Source organism: Oncorhynchus mykiss, chromosome 6, assembly GCF_013265735.2.
Source record: "Oncorhynchus mykiss isolate Arlee chromosome 6, USDA_OmykA_1.1, whole genome shotgun sequence".
NCBI classification, from domain to species: domain Eukaryota; kingdom Metazoa; phylum Chordata; class Actinopteri; order Salmoniformes; family Salmonidae; genus Oncorhynchus; species Oncorhynchus mykiss.
This window is the reverse complement of record NC_048570.1, coordinates 57,509,503-57,532,592: the sequence shown is the minus strand read 5'-3', so window position 1 is coordinate 57,532,592 and position 23,090 is coordinate 57,509,503. Positions and strand designations below refer to the sequence as shown.

General features: G+C 42.4%; 1 protein-coding gene and 1 long non-coding RNA gene across 9 annotated transcripts in view; one reads left to right on the top strand and one right to left on the bottom strand.

The window, feature by feature from the left end:
- The window catches only part of LOC110526201 (PHD finger protein 21A), a 42,794-nt gene that overhangs the window by 18,133 nt on the left and 1,571 nt on the right, over nucleotides 1-23,090 (bottom strand). For 6 of the 8 annotated variants that reach the window (XM_021606954.2, XM_021606955.2, XM_021606962.2 and 3 more), the window contains exons 2-5: nucleotides 19,163-19,218; nucleotides 16,050-16,148; nucleotides 14,803-14,835; nucleotides 13,545-13,610 (exon numbers count right to left, since the gene is read on the bottom strand). In XM_021606954.2, coding sequence (XP_021462629.2) covers nucleotides 13,545-13,610; nucleotides 14,803-14,835; nucleotides 16,050-16,148; nucleotides 19,163-19,204 — 240 coding nt within the window. In that variant the 5' untranslated portion in view covers nucleotides 19,205-19,218. Of the gene's footprint in view, nucleotides 1-13,544; nucleotides 13,611-14,802; nucleotides 14,836-16,049; nucleotides 16,181-19,162; nucleotides 19,219-23,090 lie in introns of all 8 variants that reach the window. The other 2 variants (XM_021606957.2, XM_021606959.2) reach the window with 1 other exon arrangement.
- Nucleotides 3,380-4,361, top strand: LOC118964911. Its single transcript, XR_005052169.1, has 3 exons — nucleotides 3,380-3,899; nucleotides 4,092-4,208; nucleotides 4,326-4,361. It is a non-coding gene; the product is annotated as an uncharacterized LOC118964911 (long non-coding RNA).

Here is a 23,090-nt window from a genome sequence, read left to right as displayed (position 1 = left end):
TGACTCACAGATGAGGTTGACTTTATAAAAGCACAAGCCCCTCTATTTCCCCATCTCATCTCAGGGGAGGGATATAACAGATGGAATGAAGGGGTACACTCTGTTCAGACCCACTCCCCCTCATGTCATGCTGTACCATAGAAACCATGTACAGCAGACCTGGGTCAAATACTGTACATATGGCATATACAGTGGCAAGAGAAAGTATGTGAACTCTTTGGAAATACCTGGATTTCTGCATAAATTGGGCATAACATTTGATCTGATCTTCATCTAGGGCATAACATTTGATCTGATCTTCATCTAGGTCACAACAATAGACAAACACAGTCTGCTTATACTAATAACACACAACCAATTATACGTTTTCATGTCTTTATTGAACACACTGTGCAAACATTCACAGTGCAGGGTGGGAAAAATATGTGAACCCTTGGATTTAATAACCAGTTGACCCTCCTTTGGCAGCAATAACCTCAACCCAGTGTTTCTGTAGTTGCGGATCAGACCTGCACAACGTTCAGGAGGAATTTTGGACCATTCTTCTTTACAAAACTGTTTCAGTTCAGCAATATTCTTGGGATGTCTGGTGTGAACTGCTCTCGAGGTCATGTCACAGCATCTCAATCGGGTTGAGGTCAGGACTCTGACTGGGCCACTCCAGAAGGTGTATTTAGTTCTGTTGAAGCCATTCTGTTGTTGATTTACTCCTGTGTTTTGGGTCGTTGTCCTGTTGCATCACCCAACTTCTGTGGAGCTTCAATTGACGGATGTCAAGCTTGTTAGCTTGTTCAAGATATTTTTGTAAGTCTTTAGCAGACACTCTAGGATTCTTCTTAACCTCATTGAGCATTCTGTGCTGTGCTCTTGTAGTCAGTCATCTTTGCAGGACGGCCACTCCTAGGGAGATTAACAACACTGCTGAACTTTCTCCATTTATAGACCATTTATTTTACCCTGGACTGATGAACATCGCTTTTAGAGATACTTGTGCAAGTCAACAATTCTTAAACTTAGGTCTTCTGAGATCTCTTTTGTCCGAGGCATGGTTCACATCAGGCAACGTTTCTTGTGAATAGCAAACTCAAATTTTGTGAGTGTTTTTTATAGGGAAAGGCAGCTCTATACAACATCCAATCTCGTCTCATTGATTGGACTCCAGGTTAGCTGACTCCTAACTCCAATTAGCGGTTGGAGAAGTCATTAGCCTAGGGGTTCACATACTTTTTCCAACCAACACTGTGAATGTTTAAATTATGTATTCAATATAGACAAGAAAAATACAATAATTTGTGTGTTATTAGTTTAAGAACACTATGTTTGTCTGTTGTTGTGACTTAGATGAAGATCAGATCAAATTTGATGACCAATTTATGCAGAAATCCAGGTAATTCCAAAAGGTTCACATACTTTTTCTTGCCACTGTATAATGAACCAAAGTATAAACGAGCCAGGCCCAGCCAATCACACTGAGTTTTCCCCCACAAAAGGGCTTTATTACAGAAAGAAATAGTCTTCCGTTTAATCAGCTGTCCAGGTGGCAGGGCTCAGACGATCTCCTGGGCTGGAGTGGTAACACGTGGTCTGCGGTTGTGAGACCGGTTGGACGTACTGCCATATTCTCTACAATGACCTTGGGGTCGGTTTATGGTAGAGAAATTAACATTAAATTCTCTGGCAACAGCTCTGTTGGACATTCCTGCAGTCAGCATGCCACTTGCATGCTCCCACAAAATTGAGATATATGTGAAATTGTGTGTGTGCCTTTTATTGTTCCCAGCACAAGGTGCACCTGTGTAATGATCATGCTGTTTAATCAGCTTCTTTATATGCCACACCTTTCAGGTGGATGGAGTTTCTTGGCAAAGGAGAAACACACACTCACAGGGATGTAAACAAATGTGTGTACAACATTTGAGAGAAATAAGCTTTGTGTGTATAGAACATTTCTGGGATATTTTATTTCAGCTCAGGAAACATGGGACCAACACTTTATATGTTGCGTTTATATTTTTGTTCAGTATACTTTTAAAATGAATACCCTCCGCTTTATTGATTTTTTTCCGGTACAAAGGAAAACAAATGGAATAGTCCAAAAGTGCAAACACTTGATTTACCTTCTATTGACAATGACCCTGGAACTTCTTAATTCTATTTTTTGGTGTGTTTTTTATTCAAGTTACTTTTTTTAATAGTCCTACTGATATTGATTACTGCATCGTTGGGAAAGAGAAGGCAAGAAAAGCATTTCACTGTACTTGGGCATGTGACAAAAACTAGAAATTTGAGTTTCTCAAGATAAATAGACTTATAAATGATGGCATCCAGTATCAATCATCAACATTCCCTAAGATGTATCTTTTTCCATAAAAGCCAGATCCTGTGCATCGTCATTGGCTTAAGGCCTGCTGACTCTGGCTTTCCTCTACCTCCATAATCTCTTCCTCATCTTTATATTTTAATTTTTTATCTTCCTCTGAAACAGGATGAAATGTGAGCGGCACATCTGGCGCTTTCCAGCCATGTGGAGGGAGGTCTGGTTGGGCTGGGGCTGCCTGCCTCCGTCCAGCCTGCCTGCCTCCTCTCAGCCTCTCAGGTGTGAGGATTTATCCCCTTGACAGTCTCCCCTCCCCTTTTGTGCTGATGGTATTTAAACAGCATGTTGAGCCCTTGATTGAAATTCCTCTCACACTACCTCTTGCCTCACAGTCCTCCCGCGCTCTCCCTCTCCCTTCTTTCTCGCTATCTCTCTGAGCTAGAACTAAACCCATCACAGACACACATTAACACTCTCCTCTCGCTCCATCTGGGCAGATCCATATGACACATACAAAGCCTCCCTACTGCAGCCAGTGTGTGTAATTGTAACACGTACTGGCATGTTTGCACATGCACGCACGCACACACAAAGAACTACAGATTACATTGGGCTATCTGTACACACAGTAGCAAGGGTAGGCAACCCTGTTCTCAGAGTGCAGAAGGTATTGCAGGATTTTGTTCCAACTAGGCAACTGAACTAATTGATTATCTCAGTGACTGGCTAAATTCAACACACCTGGTCTTCCAGGTCGGTTCAATCAAAACCAGGAAGTGCACGAGGAACTCCGGGTGCCTGCGGCGGAACTGCCGACCCCTGCAGTAGACTTCTGTTGCCTTTCTCAGTTAGACGCAGGGCTTCCCAACCCTCTCCTCGGACCCACCCGACATTTCACATTTTTGTTTTAACCCTACTGGCACACCTGATCCAATTAGTCAACTAATCACCAAGCCTTTGACTAATTGAATCAGGTGTGCCAGTTTAGGGTTAAAACTCAAATGTAAAACATCTGGGGGGGAGGGGGGGAGTGGGCCTGGGGAGGGGGTTGGAAAACCATGAGTTAGGGGGTTACTAACTGTCCTTTTGTTTCGCAACAAAGAATAGTGAGGAAGTAATCACCACCAGAGGATGCAATGCGTCAGCAACAATTATTCACTGCTCAAAAGACCCTATCACCACACATACGCAGTTACGCCCACACAGTCAATTCAAAAGTACCAAGTGTCAGGTAGAGCTGTATTGTTTTGAGATTATTCTCACACCACAGCTGTCTAATGAAGTCAAGGTCGTATTTTCACTATTTTCACATGGCAACAAACTGACAGAGATTGTGTGCAAAATACTGAGATGAACGAGTGAAAGATGATGACACTTGATATTGATGAGACATTGAGTGTGACAGGAAAGGAGGAGCGGTGATCCTGTCCTAGCCTGACATTGCGTAGCTCCTCTACACAACCCCTTTCCCTGTGCCTTTCATTATCACCCGATATAGTTATAGTCAATTTCCCTAACTGTCAAACCCTCCGCTTCCAAGACAACGCTCTTCACGGAGACAGAGTGACGAATGCATATTACAGTAAGTACGAGTGTGATTTAAAACAAAAAAACGCAACCAGGCCACCTCAGTTGCACTATATTGTGGTGATTTCATACCGCATCGATATCCATCTACCCTGTTACATTGTCACTTGACATTATCGCATGACATTGTTAGTTACATTATGAAAGGATTGCTTGACAATAGTAAATGGTAGACATTTTCTTACAGAGAGCGAATAAAGCCGTGGTCATCCCGTCAGTTTCATCTTCCTCTCACGAGAGCCTGAAGCGGAGGTTGAAGTCAGAGCTACCGTGAGATGGCATCATGGCGGACAACAGGCGAATTGTAAAGGATCTGGGATCCTGGGACATTTACTATGCTGTTGTGTGTTAAATGGCAGTAATTAATTACAATTAGCCGGGGAGTGTTAAAGACAATGCAGCTTCTTTTTTTGTATTTCAGATAGGAGTGGAGACAGAGAGGTTGAACAAGAGGGCGGTAAGTAAATTAATCAAAAGTTCTCTAAAAGCATACACAAGCATAGGAGTAAAAAAAATATATATAAATTGATCAACTGCATCCGATAAACGTGCATAGTAGTAGCTAGTAGCGGTTTTAGGCGACAATCTGCCTTACTTAAACCTCTGGCAAAAGCAGATCTACAGACGAACCTGCACAGTTCTGTTTAGTGTCAAACAGGATACGTGTCACTACTATTAATGGAATCATGGCTGGCCACAGTACACAGCACCTTCACATGTTGTCAGCCTTATAGCTAAACATAACCCAGCAGACCTAGCTCTACCCCCCCATCCTGTTCACAACAACTAGAGCTAAAAATCTGGGTGGAAACAACAGTAAAAGCTCTACAGTCTCCTCATGAACACACACAGCCCCTGGCACAGTGCACATCACTGCCAGAATTTAGTATTTACTCAGCAACTACATGCATCATGGGGTAGGCGCTGCTCTCTTTTACTCAGTCAGTCTCTCAGTCAGCCACAGAGCACTGTGAAAGTGGGTTAAGCAGGTATAAAACCTCTTCTCTATCCAGACAGCCCTGCTCCCTGCAGATACGCTCTAGTGGGGTGGGAGGAAGTGCAGGGCACTGAATACGAATCTACTTTCAAAGTACAATGTGCTGAACAATGTAAACTGCCCCCTGAGCAGGAAAAGGATTAGCATTTCCATGAATGTGTTTAATCTGGTTCATACTTAATTTCTAAAATCAATTTACTGAGTCTACCAGGAGCAGTGCTTTATCTGCTTTGATATAGATAAAGCAACTAATAATATTAACAATTGTGTGACTTGTTTATTTTCTTCTAACATTTTCAAAATAATTTATATTTTAATTTACCTTTATTTAACTAGGCAAGACAGTTAAGAACAAATTCTTATTTACAATGACGGCCTACCCCGGCCAAACCCTAACAATGCTGGGCCAATTGTACGCCGCCCTATGGGACTCCCAATTACAGATGGTTGTGATACAGCCTGGAATCAAACCAGGGTCTGTAGTGACGCCTCTTAGCACTGAGCTGTAGTGTGATTCATAATCTTTCGTAATTACCTCCAGCATTTCTTGTATGACACACACTGCAAATCCTTCTTAGTACAGAATAGGAAACAATAGAGAGGAAACCGAAAACAGCATCCATCTACCCACTTACTCAACAAGCTCAGTGTCTTTAGTCACCTTCAAAGCTTCTATAAATGGCAAACATGGCAAACAAATGTGTTTTTGGAGGAACTTTTCAATTGAGTCAAAGACTTTGGCCTGGTCGCTTATTCAGCCTGAGCAAATGTTAATCTACCGGGAGGATGGAGATTTAAGGATCGGTGAACTAGCAGGTGGGGGTCATTAGTTTTAAGAACACGGCGAGGAAAGCACACCCCAGGAGGTAGTACACGAGGCTCATTTCTGTATTTTCACTGTATTAGTCAGACATCAAGGAGATTATCCCGGATTGTAGTTTTAGGTTTCCGGGGGCGGACAGAACAGGCCTGCAGTGGAACAGTGCGGGGGCATGTCTTAGCGAAACTCCTCCCCACACAGCTCCCAGAGAGCACGGTAGTTGGCCCCACTCTCCCAGTGACAGCCAGCCAGGCTGCACCCTTTCTCCTGCTCTCCTCTGGCCTGCCACAGTCTCCTCTCCAGACCACACAACAGGGAGCATCTGTGTGGAAGAGTGGAGCTGACATTCTAACACTGAGAGGCACCGTGCTGCTGGATGATAGCACGTCCTCCTGTCACACACACACTCCCTCCCTCTGCTTTCAAGACGGTGACTTAGCAGCGTGCTGCCGCAGCACTTCTCAGGAATAGGGATTTTCTTTTCAGGCTTTGATAGACGCATTCTTCCCCCGTTAGCTTCTAAAGTGTCGAGGATGTTCTTAAACTGGCTGTAGGGTAGAATGGAGGCGTAGCTACTTCACCAACCTTTGAACTGTAAGTGGGAAGTGGGAGAAGTCAGTGAGGGGGCTGGCTCTTTACTCTCCTCTCTGAGACGGAGCTAGATGTCCAAGGGAGATGTGTCATCACTCCCTGGGAGGTGACCGGGAGATCACTGACATACAGTACACCTGTACCGGCCACAAGCGCAACCGTAATCGCCCTACAAGCGCCAACAGAACAAAAAAAACGAAAAGTTCTAGGCAGCTGCTCACAAAAAGACTGACTCTGTGCCAGAAATGACCATATGGCTCACCTGTTGCTAAGGAACAGTGATCACTGAACCCTGTGCAGGCTAACTCCAACGCAGGTATCTAACACAGAGAAGAGATAGGAGTCTACCTGGTGGGCTGAATGTAATGTGAATGCTTCTACTGTGTGTGCTTTCAAGGTGTGAGGAGGGGAAAGTGCAACTTGATGTGTGGTACAGCCTCAGAGTGTGGTAATAATTGAGTCAGAATACTTTATTTGATGTATATTCAATTGGACATTACGTGAAACAATGCTTGTCTGCATATTTTGCATTTAGAAGAGAGCAGCGGAGGACGACCATATATTGTATGCAGGAATTTTTGGGGGGGGGTTCATTTCAGGGCAATACTGTGAGTCATCCCTCAACAACACTAAAGCACTTTTAGTTTCCAGCTCTTTTTATGCCCACCCTTCTCTCTCCTCCCTACCTCCTTCTTCTTTTTCCTGGGCACACAGCAGAGACACACGTCCAGATTACGCGCATGGAGGAGCAGCAGTGATAATAACTGGGCCTCGCAGCAGGGACTCTCGTTAGAGGCTGCAAATACAGCTCAGACTGAGTGCCAGGTTACCCCTGCTGTACCAAGCCCAAACCAAACTTGCACCGGCCTTGAACCAGCCCCAAGTAGTCCTGAACCATCCCTGAAGTAGCCATAAAACAGCCCTGCCCAAAAATGCCCCACTAGCAAATCTGTGTCAATCCATTGACAACATCTTGATAATGTGTGTGACTTAAGAACAATAGCATTGACAATAGATGGGGAGCAGGTTCTTTCCTTGGCATCAATGTTTTAGTCCTTCCAGTATTTTGCATATTATCATATGGTCTTTCTATTCCTCATGTTTTCACAAATGGCACAAGTGCAACTAGCTTATCAACAGCTGTGAGGCTTTTACAGTGCGCCATAACGTCACATGTCACAGCCAGTCTGTCTGATTCCCCTGTATTCAGTCCTGGGCAGGCCAGTTGAGACCTGCCCAAGCATTCATCGCAGTGCCATTTCTCTGGATCCACAGGTCTCCGTCTCCTCATAAAATGCCCCGTACTATTCAAACCATTGAGGCAGTCAAAGAAAGGACAGACTGCAGCTAAATCGATTCAATTGTGCCTCGTTTCAGTGCCATGGGTCATTATTTCTACGGTGGAGGAGCTCAAGGTGTTTTATTATCCCTGGGTGGGAGCTAGGGAGCCACACAGGCAGACAGGTATTCCGAGACAATAGAGCTTCCTCATTTAAAAGGAGAGCCTTTTAAATGAATTCTGCAGGGCAAGTTGAATAGCACACCTCTTAAAAGAGGAAGGGACCACCACATAGTATCGTAAATACAGAATGCTGCAACTTTACTCCACTGCTTGAAACCTGCTTGAAAATATGGATAAATCCTGTGCCAACTCACAAAGAGACATAAGACACCAGCTCACTGACACACACAGCCTCCCTGGAGTGCATTATTAGAGAAGGGAGGTTCAGCACTTTCTGCTCCCATGTGTCCCAAGTTTATCAGGTTCAGGTCTGACCAGAGGTTGAACCCATTTCATTCTCACAAACATCCTCAGCGGTATGCCTCTCGAAAGCCAATCAAATGTCATCTGTGGGGAAATGAGACAACTCTCCGACATCAGCGCTACCATAACGCTCAGAAACACAAGACAAGCTACTGAGTCTCTACAAATCACAGCGAAAAGCGACTTCCCTCTTCCAGAGTAAAAAGGATTTTCAGAGGAATATTCAGATTATTTGCCTTTATTCCAACGGGGAAGTCCTATTGAGACTAACGTCGATTTCACAAATGAGCCCTGCGCCATACAAAAACAAGCACATACAACAGGGAAGTACAGGTAAACACAACATATTGACCATATACACGTTAAGATACAAAACACATTCATTTAAAACTAACACATTCTTCATGATAAAAATCAGCTGTCTGAATTGTCCGAGGGACTTCAAAGCATCCAATCGAAACCTCTTTCGGGGATTACTTGGAGGGCTTCCTGCACAACTGCAAAAATCAGACTGTAGCCTCGTCACAGCCCAGTCAGTAGTTGGGTCAATTGCATACGCAATAGTATCATCCGCATATCGATTCAAATGTAAACATTTTAACAGATTGACCAATAGCATTTGTATAAATAGTAAAAAGAACAGCTCCTAGTATCGACCCCTGCGAAATGCACGGCAGTTTATTTTAAATCCAAGAAGTGATGTTGAAAGAACTGCGCGGTAAATCTAAATTATAACACATCACACCAACAAATAGACACAGTACTGAGAGACGATTGACCAAAAAAAACTGTAAAATATATATATATATATATATATATATATATATTGTAAATGGAGGACAGGGGAGAGTTAGGAAGAAAATACAGGAATCAATAAAATAATTGACATTTTTAAGGGTTTTCAACTGTGCTAAAGACAACCCCAGTCTGAAATCGATGGCTGGATCATTGCAGCATGATTTATAGAAGCACAGCCTGGCTGCTTCCATAGCCCCGGTGGGGTGACATCCCTGGAGTTGAGCCTTTTCATTAAGTGAGAGAGAGAGAGTTTTCTACATCTTTTCAGTCCACACAATGAAAACTGCTGACGTGTGGAACTGTAATAGTCTCTTTCAGGACATTGTTAACTAAACGGTTTCTGAAAAAGTTTCTCCGCTCATAAAATAAGTCATCGGTACATTATGGGGGCTAAGTGAAGGTCCTAACAAGAACGAATGGCATATAATGACCTTTTTCAAAAGCTTGTTAACAAACAATGAAATAATGATTTCTACGTTTATAAGCAGAACGTCAAATGCTGTGTTACACAACTTATCTGTCAAGATTGACAATTCTGTTCCTCACGAGCTTTGCAGTATCTAACTCCTAATCAAGCCAGTCCAGCAAATAAGTCAGCTAGAATCCTCTCGAACAACGTGAAACACTAGATGAAAACAGCTCAGGTCCATTGAAATGGAATCCAGGTTTCTCCACACACAACCAACCTGACCTTCAGTCAGCGCTTTAATATTTCATTCCTTCTGGTTACAATGCAGTGGTGGAGGTCGTATGGCCAAAAGCACATTGGTGTGACTAATTTCAGCTGAGAATCCTCAGATTGAGTATTTGTCTTTCACATAGTGCTAGAATGAAGTGACCCTCTCAATTTACCTTTCACCACTCCTACCTCTATTCATACAGACAATGAATAGTTCAGTATGATAAAAAATGTAAATGCTCTATGGATATAATCATCTAATCGTTCCGGTCTTATACGCTACACTCATCTGACATCGACTCAGTGGAGGCCCCCGCACCTCATAGAATATAAATCAGCTGCTAGTGTGAATTTATAAAAAACACTTTTAAAAATTCATAGCTGAGCTGCTGAAATACTTGGCCTGAGCAGCCTGCCACCCTTGTTAAATGAACCTGGTATTATTCACACTCCGTCAGCAGGTGTCCCTTTCAGCACAGGGCAAGATACAGTACTGAGAGCGTTATGCCTGAAATGCCCGGAACTATGTGATGTGGTAGGGAGTTGTAGAATATTGGACTTTTTGAAACTAAATAGTTGGACCCGTTCCAAAACCGACCTGGGGATTTCCCAACCAGACCCAATACGCATAAGATAACTTTTACAGTATAGAGACCAGTTCCAAAGGGACCTGAGGAACAGCTAGACACGTTCCGTATAGGCCTGGTTGGATCCAGGCCCGGTTCGATCTGAGTGAGGGAGGCAGCAGAAAAATAACATTTTAAGCTACTTTATTAACCGGAGCTGATAAAGCGCAAGGGGGAGGAGGTAGAGAGAAGTGACGCTCTAGCAGGGGCCAGTGCTGTGTGTGTAGGCTACTATGAGTGTGAGCGAGTGACCGGGGAACAGGGAGGAGGAAGGGAGAGATGAGAAACTGCAACCCACCAAACCGGCTCACGCTATAGTAGACTAATAGCTGCCATAGCTAGGTTATTTATATGATTATGTAATACTTGTCTTCAAACCTGGAGAAGCTAGTTAATCTAGCTAGCTAGGCTAATTGAGGCTGCATGCACTTTCTCGTCCTACACAGTTACTAACAACAACAACTCCATTCATAATATAATAGTAGCAGCCTACCTGTTGGCTTTAGGTCGTTGTAGCCTATCCTTCTCCTTAAACTTTTAATGAATCTTCCAATGAATAGATATCTCCTAACTTTTTCCCCACGCAGAGGCTCTATGACTAGCCTATTACAGCTTTGATGGCTTATGATTGGCCAACAACAACAACAACAAGCTACACGTGCCACCTACGTGAAAAGCAAAGAGCAGCAGCATAAATTCTACAATTTCTCTCTCACTCTCTCTAATGCAGCAGTAGCGTTCAAAACTATATGGGTCCTTCTGGAAAAGTCAGTTAAAAATGACACATACCCGAGACAATCATATCAGATCTGACCCATGACATTATTTCGCATTCTGGTTCTGGACCCGCTTGTGTATTTGGGTACAGGCCCATCCCTGATCAGTTACCCATCCCTGATCGAAGTAGTTGATAATTGGTATTCAACAGTCATAAAAGTATGCCTTATTTACTTTTATAAACTACTAAAATAGTGATTTTGTCATAGTATAGGCAGCTCTATAGAGATGACTTGGAATGAAATAATAAAGTCCTCAAGTAAAACCAATGTAATATACACAACAAATATTTAATTTAGATATATAGTAAGGTGAATAAACAATGGGTAATATCTGATAAGTATCAATGGGTCATTACCATCATTGAACTTTTATTCATTGTTTTATTCTGTGTTGTTAAAGGATTCAACCCACATAATACATAGCGCATTTAAATGCTTCAAATAATTCAATCGAAACCCGAAGACCGTAATATATTTTTTTAAATAATCGAACCAAAACCGAACCGACCTCTTAAATCAAAAAGCACTAACCGCTTAGCACTAATGCACACACACACACACACGACACGCACACCACACACACACACAATCCAGTAACAAATATATGTCAAACATGTTTCCCTTAAGGAGCCTCAAGGTGTGGAGCAACTTCATTGTAAGTTAAATAATGAAGACATTGACTCCATGTAAAGTGAATACAGGAGAGACTGCAACAGCAGCGTTGTATTAATAAGCATATCTTGAGGGGGTAATAAGAATAGACTGAGAAAGTGCACCGCCACAAGCAGTGTCTGGATGGGACTATGGGGATGCAGGTTTGATGCTAATTCCAGTCAAATGCTCCCCTTGATTCTCAAAGAACAGCTCTCAATCGGTGTTGGAACTTCTCTTCAGATCAGATACCCATGCATCCACTGCGAGTATGTGACCAAATATTCTCATAGCATAACCGTTAAACAAACATAAAGCTTAAGGGTTCTCAAAACTAAGACAGCAACACAGACTCAATTAAGGTACAACAAAAGCTTCGGCCTCTGCACAAATAAAATGGCAATTATTTTTTCTTTTGAAAGGGAATCCAGGCCCTTCCCAGACAGCGTTTTAAATTTGACGTTTTAAAAACCTCTTTGGTTGAGCCGACAGAGGCCCTAGACTAGAGAGAGGACGATCGATAAGTGACAGGTGGAAAGAAATGGGACACTTCTACAGGAATCACACCCCTTCATTTAGTCTGTAAAGAAAATTAGACACCAGGGACATTGTAAACAGAGGTTCAATAGAAACCTCTATCATTCCCAAGACTTCATTAAACCACGATAACAGGGTAAGTTTATATGCAGCAAAGTGGTTAAGAGGAAAAACAACATATCTCCAAAAGTTTAGTTTGACTCAGTTCAAATCGCCAAAACAAAGCCTCTTACAATAATATGTTAATGGTTGGTTGAGGGGCAAATTCACTAACACTAGCCTGCATGCATGCCAGTTGTACTTGTAAGTCAATAACAAATATACTGTATATACTGTACATCAGTGGTGGAAAAAGTACTCAATTGTCATACTTGAGTGAAAGTAAAGATACCTTAATAGAAAATGACTCAAGTAAAAGTCTATTAGTATCAGTAAAATACTATTTGAGTAAAAGTTTTAAATATACTTAAGTGTCAAAAGTAAATGGAATTGCTAAAATGTACTTAACGTTCAAAAGTATAAACCATCTCAAATTCCTTATATTAAACAAACCAGACATCCCAATCAATATTTTTTTTATTGACGGATAGCCAGGGGCACACTCAAATGCTCAGACATAATTGACAAATGAAGCATTTGTGTTTAGTGAGTCCGCCAGATCAGAGGCAGTAGGGATGACCAGGGATGTGCTCTTGATAAGTGTGTGAATTGGACCATTTTCCTGTCAAAATGTAACGAGTACTTTTGGGTGTCAGGGGAAAATGTATGGAGTAAAAAGTATATCATTTTCTTTAGGATTGTAGTGAAGTAAAAGTTAGCAAAAATATAAATAGTAAAGTAAAGTATAGAAAACAACTTAAGTAGTACTTTAAAGTATTTTTACTTAAGTACTTCGCACCACTGCTGTGCATAGGTCCTATAAACTGTTAAAGTCTCAAATGACTCTTATCTCTAACCATCCCATGGTTGTCAATGGATGTGAATGTTAACAGCTTCACAAAGAGTGGTGCTTTTTAGCACCATGAAACTGGATCAGTCAGACACCTGCTCTAAGCCCCCTAGCCTGAAGAAGGAGACAAAACCCAACTCAAAGTGATCCTAGGCTCACACCCTCAACTGTACAGAAATCATCGATCACAGGCAGAAGCATGCAGGACTCTTAGATCTGCCACATTGACTTGTCTAGGCCTACTCTCCAGAAAAAGGGCAGAGAAGAAGAAAAGAAAGAAAGGATAGCTCTGACAGGAAGTGAAAGTAGGCTCTGTCATGTAGAGAACCTCTAGCATTTTAATACACAGTGCAGTAATGTAAGACTGGTAAAGACCTTGGTGTGTGCCAGTGTGATGGTGTATGAAATCCCAGAGCCACCACTCCCCTCTCCTGTTTCAGTTGCCTACCTGCTGCTCACTCAGCGCTGTGATCTTGGCTTGACGTTCATGGAGCTGCTTCTTCAAATCAGCATTCTGCAGCAAAAAAAAAGAAGAAGAGAGCAACAAGCCTGTTATAGCTCACTTACACATAGCTGTGAAGAATTGTTCATTCGTGACAGCTGAGTTGGGGTTTGCGTGTTATGTGGGGAGTGTGCCAAGCTCTGGGTTCTGTATTTGTGTGTGTGTGTGTGTGTGTGTGTGTGTGTGTGTGTGTGTAGGTGTGGTGTAAAGATCCGAGACAGCAGCTTTAACTAGCATGAAGTCCAAGTTAAAAATGACTGTGCACACCGTTTCCCACGGGACGAGTGAAGTGAGGTGGAAAGAGTAATCCACTCCCCTCGCGTCACTGGGCTGCCACGGCTGTCAGCCACATGAGGGGGAACTCAGAGCTGGGATGTAGGGACACCGCTGAAATGTGGGATGGGCCGCTGCTGCTACAGCACTGAGTCCTCATAAAAGGGCTGCAGGATGATAAAGTATGGTGGGCGGATACTACAGAGATAGAAGAGCTCTGGGGAGATTTCAAGGCCGTTCTCAACATTGACAGAGTAAAGTAAAAGAGGTGGAGTTTGGAACCAATCAAAAATCTCTGAGAAAATCTCTGCGCCACCCGGGCCTCCTGGCGCTGTACTGCAGCGCCAGCTGTGCCACCAGAGACCCTGGATTCGCGCCCAGGCTCTGTCGTAACTGCCCGCGACCGGGAGGTCCGTGGGGCGACGCACAATTGGCCTAGCGTCGTCCGGGTTAGGGAGGGCTTGGCCGGTAGGGATGTCCTTGTCTCATCGTGGGCTAACCAAGGTTGCCAGGTGCACTGTGTTTCCTCCAACACATTGGTGCGGCTGGCTTCCGGGTTGGATGCGCGCTGTATTAAGAAGCAGTGCGGCTTGGTTGGGTTGTGTATCGGAGGACGCATGACTTTCAACCTTCGTCTCTCCCGAGCCCGTACGGGAGTTGTAGCGATGAGACAAGATAGTAGCTACTAAAAAAATAAAAAATTGGATACCATGGAATTGTGGAGAAAAAGGGGGTAAAATTCAAAACATTATATCTTAACTGGTCTTTTTTAGGCTGTTTTAAGTCATATCTTTCGACTGTGTAGATTTTGAGTAATAGGGATACTACATTCTTTCAAAAGCTTGAAAACCTCTGACGTCAACCCCAAAACATATTGTGTATTTGGGCCTAGCAATCTGGTACAACTGCCTTTGTGACAGGAGGGGCTTACCTGTGGATCCTGTTTCATCTGGGACACTAGTTTCTGTGAGAGAGAAATCATAGAAAGACACGTAAGTTATTAACAACCACATAACAAATGCATTGATACACCTAATATACTACAAGGAGAGAGGCTGTGTCACTTGTTCCTAACGTCACATGCTTTTTAAAGGTTAGAGAAAAAGGTTTTGCAATAGGTTTTTACGTTTCCTGAGCAAACGTTCCTTTTGCTCACCCCCCCCCCCCCCCCCCACCCCCCTTTTAACGTTGCAGTACCCAATGCATTCTTATTGTCACAGCCATACAAACTGTAGACACAGTGGCCCCCAGAGGCACCTTCCAATACTGCAACCTTAGAGCACATTCATGGCTCCCCACTGTACAAAGCATTCCAGACAACACAAGGAGGTACATTCAGTGGTTGCGAATAGGAACACCATACTGACTTACACTGAACATGTGGGCCTCTCTAATGTGATCACTCTCATGGTAATCAACACATGCCCTGTTTGCAATTTTGCTATAAGGAGCACATCTGGCTGGTGATAGAGGTGCGAGGATAAGCTTTCCTCATGTTTCTGGTTTCCGTATTTGGGTTGAACCAGACGGAGGGTATCATGCACCAAACCTCAAAACAGAAACATTATGGATGGCACAGAAATACAACTCAAAAAGACTACAGAGTACACATAAACTCTTAGAGGGATAAAAAGGGTTCCAAAAGGGTTCTTCGGCTGTCCCCATAGGATAACCCTTTTTGGTTCCAGAACCCTTTCCGTCTTTGGAAAGGGTACTGCATTGAACCCAAAAGAGTTCTACCTGGAACCAAAAAGGGTTCTTCAAAGGGTTCTCCTATGGGGACAGCCGAATAACCCTTTTAGGTTCTAGGTTGTCACTTGTTTTTCAAAGAGTGTAGAGCATACATTTACAGGATGAAGTATATTTTTCTGACCCAAACCCGACACTAAACCATACTTAAAGGACAATCACTGAAGGGAGAGGCAGGAGGACGCAGAGTAGAGAAGGAGGTGGATAAGCTGACAGATAGACTCATCCTAAGGAGGAAGTATTCATGGCGCAGCCTGAGGGCAAGAATCTGATGGAGTGTAATGAACAAAAACCCAACCACATTCTGCCGCACAGTTGAATGTGTTACCAACTTTCCTCCCGAAACATGTCGGATCATTTCCAGGTGAATCAAGTGAACAAATGGTGGTTAAACGGCAGAAAAGCAGAGAGATGCTGTAGTGCTGTTACCTGATGAACTTGTATATCCGCTTTCAGGGACTCTTGGAGGGTCTGTAATTCCATCATTGATCCCTTCTGTCGGAAGCTCAGTCCTGGACAGCTTTCAGCCTGTTCAGCCAGGAAGATGGATCATTGTATCCCTTCATTCAACAGGAATACTAATGTGTCAACATAAAGATAAAGCAATGGCATGGCATCAGGCCATAGAACACTGTAAAAATGCCGCTGTTATCCATGTTATCTTTTATCTACTTTTAAGGTGGACGTTAAAAGTAAAAGTAGACATTTCCAAAACCCTTCACATTGAAGTACACTTAATTGGATTTACAACATGTTTGTAAGTAGTTTATAAACATGTCATTATTTGTTTATAAACCTGTACACACACACACACACACACACACACTTTTTTCTTAAAGTTTCAAACAGACTATTTTTTTCTCGTTTTTCCCATTAAAACAATACGAGAATTTGCTGCAATTTTATGCGAATTCACAATGCAGCTGGTCTCAGGGTGCGTCCCTTTCAGATGGTTAAGCATGGCACCTGTGAACTACCATTACTTTACCTCAATTCCCCCTCGCAAAGTTTGCTCTTCACCACCTTCTCATTTAACTGCTCAAAGTATTGCCACACATCGCTGCTGTCGCTCGCCTTTCTCTGACATTTTTTTTTGGCGACTCCAAAATAATTGATTCCTCAACTCCTTGCATGTCGACTCCCGGTGTCGACTCCCATTTCTGAGTGTCAAGACTGTGACTGCTGAATTGGGGTTTGTGTGTGCCAAGCTCGGGGTGCTGTATGTGTGGTGTAAAGATCCGAGACAGCAGCTTTAACTAGCATGAAGTCCAGGCTAAAATGACTGTGCACACCGTTTTCCACGGGACAAGTGTTTTTTTTGGAACTGAGGAGACTGATTAGTTGCGTACTTCCGAGAACAAAAACGCTTGCAACTTTCAAAGCGACCTAGCGAGGGACAGTGTGAGAGGGGAGGGGCACAGTATAGGCAGGTCAGACACCAAGCAGACAAAGTCAGTGCACTAGGCAAACTAGTGCACTAGGCAATCAAAAGCTGCATCTCGTAATGGTATGCTGTAACTCTCCATTTCTTGGGTTGCAATGTCTCGCAACTTCAGTAAAGCAGGGCCTATGATCAATGAATAGGCTAGGATATTCTACACACACTCGCATCATTAGCAGAGAGAAAGAGCAGGCAAGCCAGCGCGAGGGAAAGAGAGAAGGTGTGCATACAGTGCCTTTGGAAAGTATTCAGACCCCTCAACTTTTTCCACATTTTGTTACATTACAGCCTTATTCTAAAATGTATTTTTTTTTTACGTTACTCACCAATTTACACACAATAGCCCATAATGACAAAGCAATTAAGTTTATAAAATATTTTTTTTTTTTAGACATTTCTATTCAGACCCTTTACTCAGTACTTTGTTGAAGCATCTTTGTCAGCGATTACAGCCTCGGGTCTTCTTGGGTATGACACTACAAGCTTGGCTCACCTGTATTTGGGGAGTTTCTCCCATTCCTCTCTGCAGATCCTCTCAAGCTCTGCCAGGTTGGATGGGGAGCATTGCTGAACAGTTATTTTCAGGTCTCTCCAGAGATGTTCGATTGGGTTCAAGTCCAGGCTCTGGCTGGGCCACTCAAGGACATTCAGAGACTTGTCCCCAAAGCCACTCCTGCGTTGTCTTGGCTGTGTGCTTAGGCTCGTTGACCTGTTGGAAGGTGAACCTTCGACCCAGTCTGAGGTCCTGAGCACTCTGGAGCAGGTTTTCATCAAGGATCTCTATGTACTTGCTCTGTTCATCTTTCCCTGATTCTGACTAGTCTCCCAGTCCCTGCCGCTGAAAAATGTCCCCACAGCATGATGCTGCCACCACCATGCTTCGCCGTAGGGATGGTGCCAGGTTTCCTCCAGACGTGACATTTGGCATTCAAGCCAAAGAGTTCAATCTTAGTTTCATCAGACCATAGAATATTGTTTCTCATGGTCTCAGAGTCTTCAGATGCCTTTTGGCAAATTCCAAGCGGGCTGTCATGTGCCTTTTACTAAGGAGTGGCTTCCGTCTGGTCACTCTACCATAAAGGCCTAATTGGTGGAGTGCTGCAGAGATGGTTGTCCTTCTGGAAGGTTCTCCCATCTCCACAAAGGAACTCTAGAGATCTGTCAGAGTGACCATTAGGTTCTTGGTTACCTCCCTAATGAAAGCCCCTTCTCCCCTGATTGCTCAGTTACGCCGGGCGGTCAGCTCTAGGAAGAGTCTTGGTGGTTCCAAACGTCTTCCATTGAAGAGTGATGGAGGCCACTGTGTTCTTGGGGACCTTCAATGCTGCAAAAATGTGTTGGTACCCTTCCCAAGATCCGTGCCTTGACACAATCCTGTCTCGGAGCTCTACGGACAATTCCTTCGACCTCATGGCTTGTTTTTTGCTCTGACATGCACTGCCAACCGTGGGACCTTATATAGACAGGTCTGTGCCTTTCTAAATCATGCCCAATCAATTGAATTTACCACAGGTGGACTTCAATCAAGTTGTAGAAACATCTCAAGGATGTTGAAGTCTTTCAAGTCTCATAGCAAAGGGTCTGAATACGTATGTAAATAAGGTATTTGTTTAATATTTTTAATACATTTGCAAAACAAAATCGAAAAATCTGTTTTCACTTTGACAAAACATTGAAAGATACAGATACTATAACCATTATGGGGTATTGTGTGTAGATTGCTGGAAAAAAATCATATTTAATCCATTTTAGAATAAGACTGTAACGTAACAAAATGTGGAAAAGGTCAAGGGGCCTGAATACACACTGTATGTCTTGGTTATCTGTATCTTTCAATGTTTTGTCTTGCATGCCTCGCAAATTCACCAAAGCAGCCTAAAGTTCACCTCTTCCTCTCTGGTTTTCTTTAAATTACACTACTTTCGAGGCCTTTATCCTGCCTATCGTCTAGTTAGGCTATAACACGTATAATAAATAATATGTTGTTTTGTGAAAACTGCACTGTTATTTACATTTGCAGTTATTGGTTTTTCTTCATGTTAAGGATTGCATTTAAACGTACACACACACACACACACACAATAAATGTTCATAGCTTTACCTTCACACAGTCTTCAGTTTTGAACACCATCCAATTTTGCATTGAGGGGGTGGCAGCTGTGACACAAAAAAGAGGCAATCAGATAAGCCACTCCACTTAAATAATGTTGCAGTGCGACGTCCAGCAGCATGTCATAGCGTGGGCTTTCCTAACCCACAGCAGGGGCCCAAAACACTTGCTGTCCACTCTCTCTTCTCTCTCTGTAGAGCCCATTCAAAGACCTCAGGGCCCAAGGCTACTCCACAAAGTCATTAGATTGTGATGTGCAAGGAATACTCAGCATTATGTTTTGGAATAGTATTTTTCTGTTTTTGTTTTACATCATCTCACTCTCACTATGCTTTGGATAGTATGGACTACCCTCTGCTCTCTAGGCCTGGTTGGGCCTTTAAAGTATTAATAGTACATTAGACCATTTTCTAGTCTAGAGTAAAATGGATAAAACAAATGGAGTATTTTCTTTATGAAGACAGTTTGATAATCGTTGGCATTTAAATCCAGATTTTGATGTTCTGTACAACTTATTTGAAAGTAACCTACTGCTTTCTGATGATGGACTATAATGCTGAGAAAATAAAAAGAGATGAATGTGCAAACTCCCCAAAACATCCTACTAGTTTTGTACACGGTGTGTAAGCATTTCATCGCGAGTGAAAACTGGGAAAGAGAGCGAGTCAAATCACAGCAGTGTTACAGCCTCCCAGCCGGCGGATTGATTTCCGGCCAGGGCCTTTTGCCAAGAGAACAATAATAACATTGGGGCCATTACATGGGCTTACCACCTGGCTGAGTGGACTGGTTTCCTCCCTCTCCCATTCTCCCACTATCTCTCTCTCCTGCTCTCCTCATATCCTTCCCTCACTATCCTTGAGAACATGCCAATTTCAGGGGAAGGGGGTATATAGGTAAAACACAGTCCAGGTGTACATTAGTGATGGGGGAATACGATACAGTTACATGTCACTAGGCCACATTTATTCGGGGGAAATAACTGTATACTGAAGCCTGCAAATTAGTTTTGTTTTGTTTAGTAGGTAAATATTTGTGATTTTTTTTTGTTGGTGCTGCTATACAGTGCCTTCGGAAAGTATTCAGACACCTAGACTTTTTCTACATTTTGTTACGTTACCATCAAAGATTGGGCAACGAACAAAAACATAAACAACGGTGCAAATGCATTTAATGGATGACATTTTTACATGCAAATAGCACTTTTACTTCCATGGCTGATCTAAACTCATTTTCTCATGCTCTGTCTTGTCTCTCAGCTGCAGACAAATAGTGAGCAATATGTTTGGAACATCAAATCGCAATGTCAAATTGCAATACATATAGAATTGTGAGAATCGCAATACATATCATATCGGGTCCTAAGCATTGTGATAATATCGGAAGGTCCCTGGCAATTGCCAGCCTTAGTGTACATATCAGGAAGCTGAGCTACTTCCTATTCAAATAATCTAGCAGAAGTACACTGCTTTTTCATACTGTAGGTTACTAAGTCTGTAAGGGTTCTAGTAATTTCAATTATGGAAATAGTCTATATCTCTTGATTTAGAAGAATATGACTTGTTAATACATTATTAAAACCACTTAGTCCATTGTTTTTGATATCATAGAAAACTTTGTAAACAATTTTGTATAGCTTCAAATTATGTTTCAAAAAACGTTACAGTATGTCGCTCTCATGGAATGTCATTGCTTGAACATTAGCCTACAAACATATGATAAAAAGCGAGTGCTATTTGCACGTAAAAATGTAATGTATTAAATGCATTTGCACCGTTGTTTTTGTTCGTGGCCCATTCTTTGATGGTATGCACAATTATTAGAGTGAGGGTTAGGACATTGCAGTGAAAAATCTAAATCATCAACAGTAAGTTACTTTATTTTCTAAAACCTGTACTTTTTGCAGAAATCCCTGAAATTGTGCATGATACTCATACTAATGTTAGTACTATAGGTATAACAGTTGACGGCCTACCAACCTGGACTCAGGGGTATACGTAACATAATAAATGTAAATCCATAACATTCCAATTAGCATGATAAGTTACATTTCATATGGTACGTATTAATTTGTGGATGTCCATCATCCATTTCATATGATATGTTACGAATTGCAATTTGTACAATACATGTTACAAATTGCAATTCGTGCAATCATGGGTTGGAACTTTAAAAAATCGAATTGTTTCATCCTGAACAGAACCATTATTTAATCTGTAAATGAAAGTTGTTAAGAGCAAATTGTATTTTTCCGTAACATCATGGTTTAATCATAACGAAAGACAAGCACAAACACGGTGCTGCCAGTCACTACAGACAGACCAGTGTAGAGCAAGAGGGTGAAGGAAGCTTGCCTTGAAGCGCCGGGCATCTTGTTGCATTATCTGAATTAGGCCCACAGAATTATACCTACAGAGGAGTGGCTTCTACGGAGGAACTTTGAATGTCTTTGAATTTCCGATTTGGTTTAACGTTGGACCAGAGCAAACGTTAGCTAGCTAGCTAACAAGCTTGTTTGTGCAGAACAGCACTAGAATTAAAAACTCATCTTACCTTTTTGTAGTCAGTTAAATCCAATGTGAAACTTGATAACTATAATATCCTTAACTAGCATTGAAAAAGTTAATCCATTCTTCTATAATTAAACATCTCTCCATAATTTCTGAATCACGTTTGTAATGTCGTCAGTAGACTCCAGTAACCTATGCTTCTGAGGGGGAGGGGAAGGTAGCCTACACACACATCCACGGGCAGACAGTGAGGGCTTTGCATAGGCACTTTGTTGCGATTTTTGGGAAACTGGAAAAAAATGTCAGGAACGTAAAATAAATGTTATTAACTGGGTCCCAGACTTTTAAAATAATGGTTCTATTCTGGAACAATATAGATCACTTTCATTTCTGGTTCTGTTCATCAAATAATTTCATTATTTTACTGTTTTCAGTTCTGTTCCCTGAACCGGTTCCAACTCATGCGTACAATATGTTACGAATTAGCAAAATGTATATGTTACTAATTCCAATTTGTTGTGGCTAACATTAGCTAGGTGGCTAAAGCTAACATTAGCTAGGTAGAGAACATTAGCTAGGCTAGGGGATAAAGTTACCCATACGGAAAACTAATGTATTATAATATGGGGCGGCAGGGTAGCCTAGTGGTTAAAGTGTTGGGCTAGTATCCGAAAGGTTGCAAGTTTGAATCCCTGTGCTGACAAGGTACAAATCTGTTGTTCTGCCCCTGAACAAGGCAGTTAACCCACTGTTCCTAGGCCGTCATTAAAAATAGGAATTTGTTCTTAACTGACTTGCCTAGTTAAATAAAGGTAAAATAAAAAATATACATACACTCAGCGGTTTAGGTAAACCACCCCGTAACCGTTCGATTGAAGGTTAGAATGGGCCAAATGAGTGACTTCAGCAACTTTGAGCATGGTATGTGCCGGTTGCAGTATCTCAGAAACGGTGGGACTCCTGGACTTTTCTAGGGTTTATTGATAATGGTGCGACAAACAGAAAAAATCCAGTCCTGTTGGCGAAAACAGGGTTAGGGCATGGTTTGGCCGGCAGGGATGTCCTTGTCTCTTCGCGCTCTAGTGACTCCTGTGGCGGGCCGGGCGCTGGCAGGTGTACGGTGTTTCCTCCGACACATTGTTGTGGCTGGCTTCTGGGTTAAGCTGGCATTGTGTAAAGAAGCAGTGCGGCTTGGTTGGGTTTTGTTTCGGAGGATGCACGGCTCTCGACCTTCGCTTCTCCTGAGTCCGTACGGGAGTTGCAGCGATGAGACAAGACTGTAACTACCAATTGGATACCACGAAATTGGGGAGAAAAGGGGGGTAAAAAATATATATATATAAATTATAATTTTAATTTGGATTTCCCGTTTTTACATTTACTATGTTACGTCTAGTCTATGAGACCAG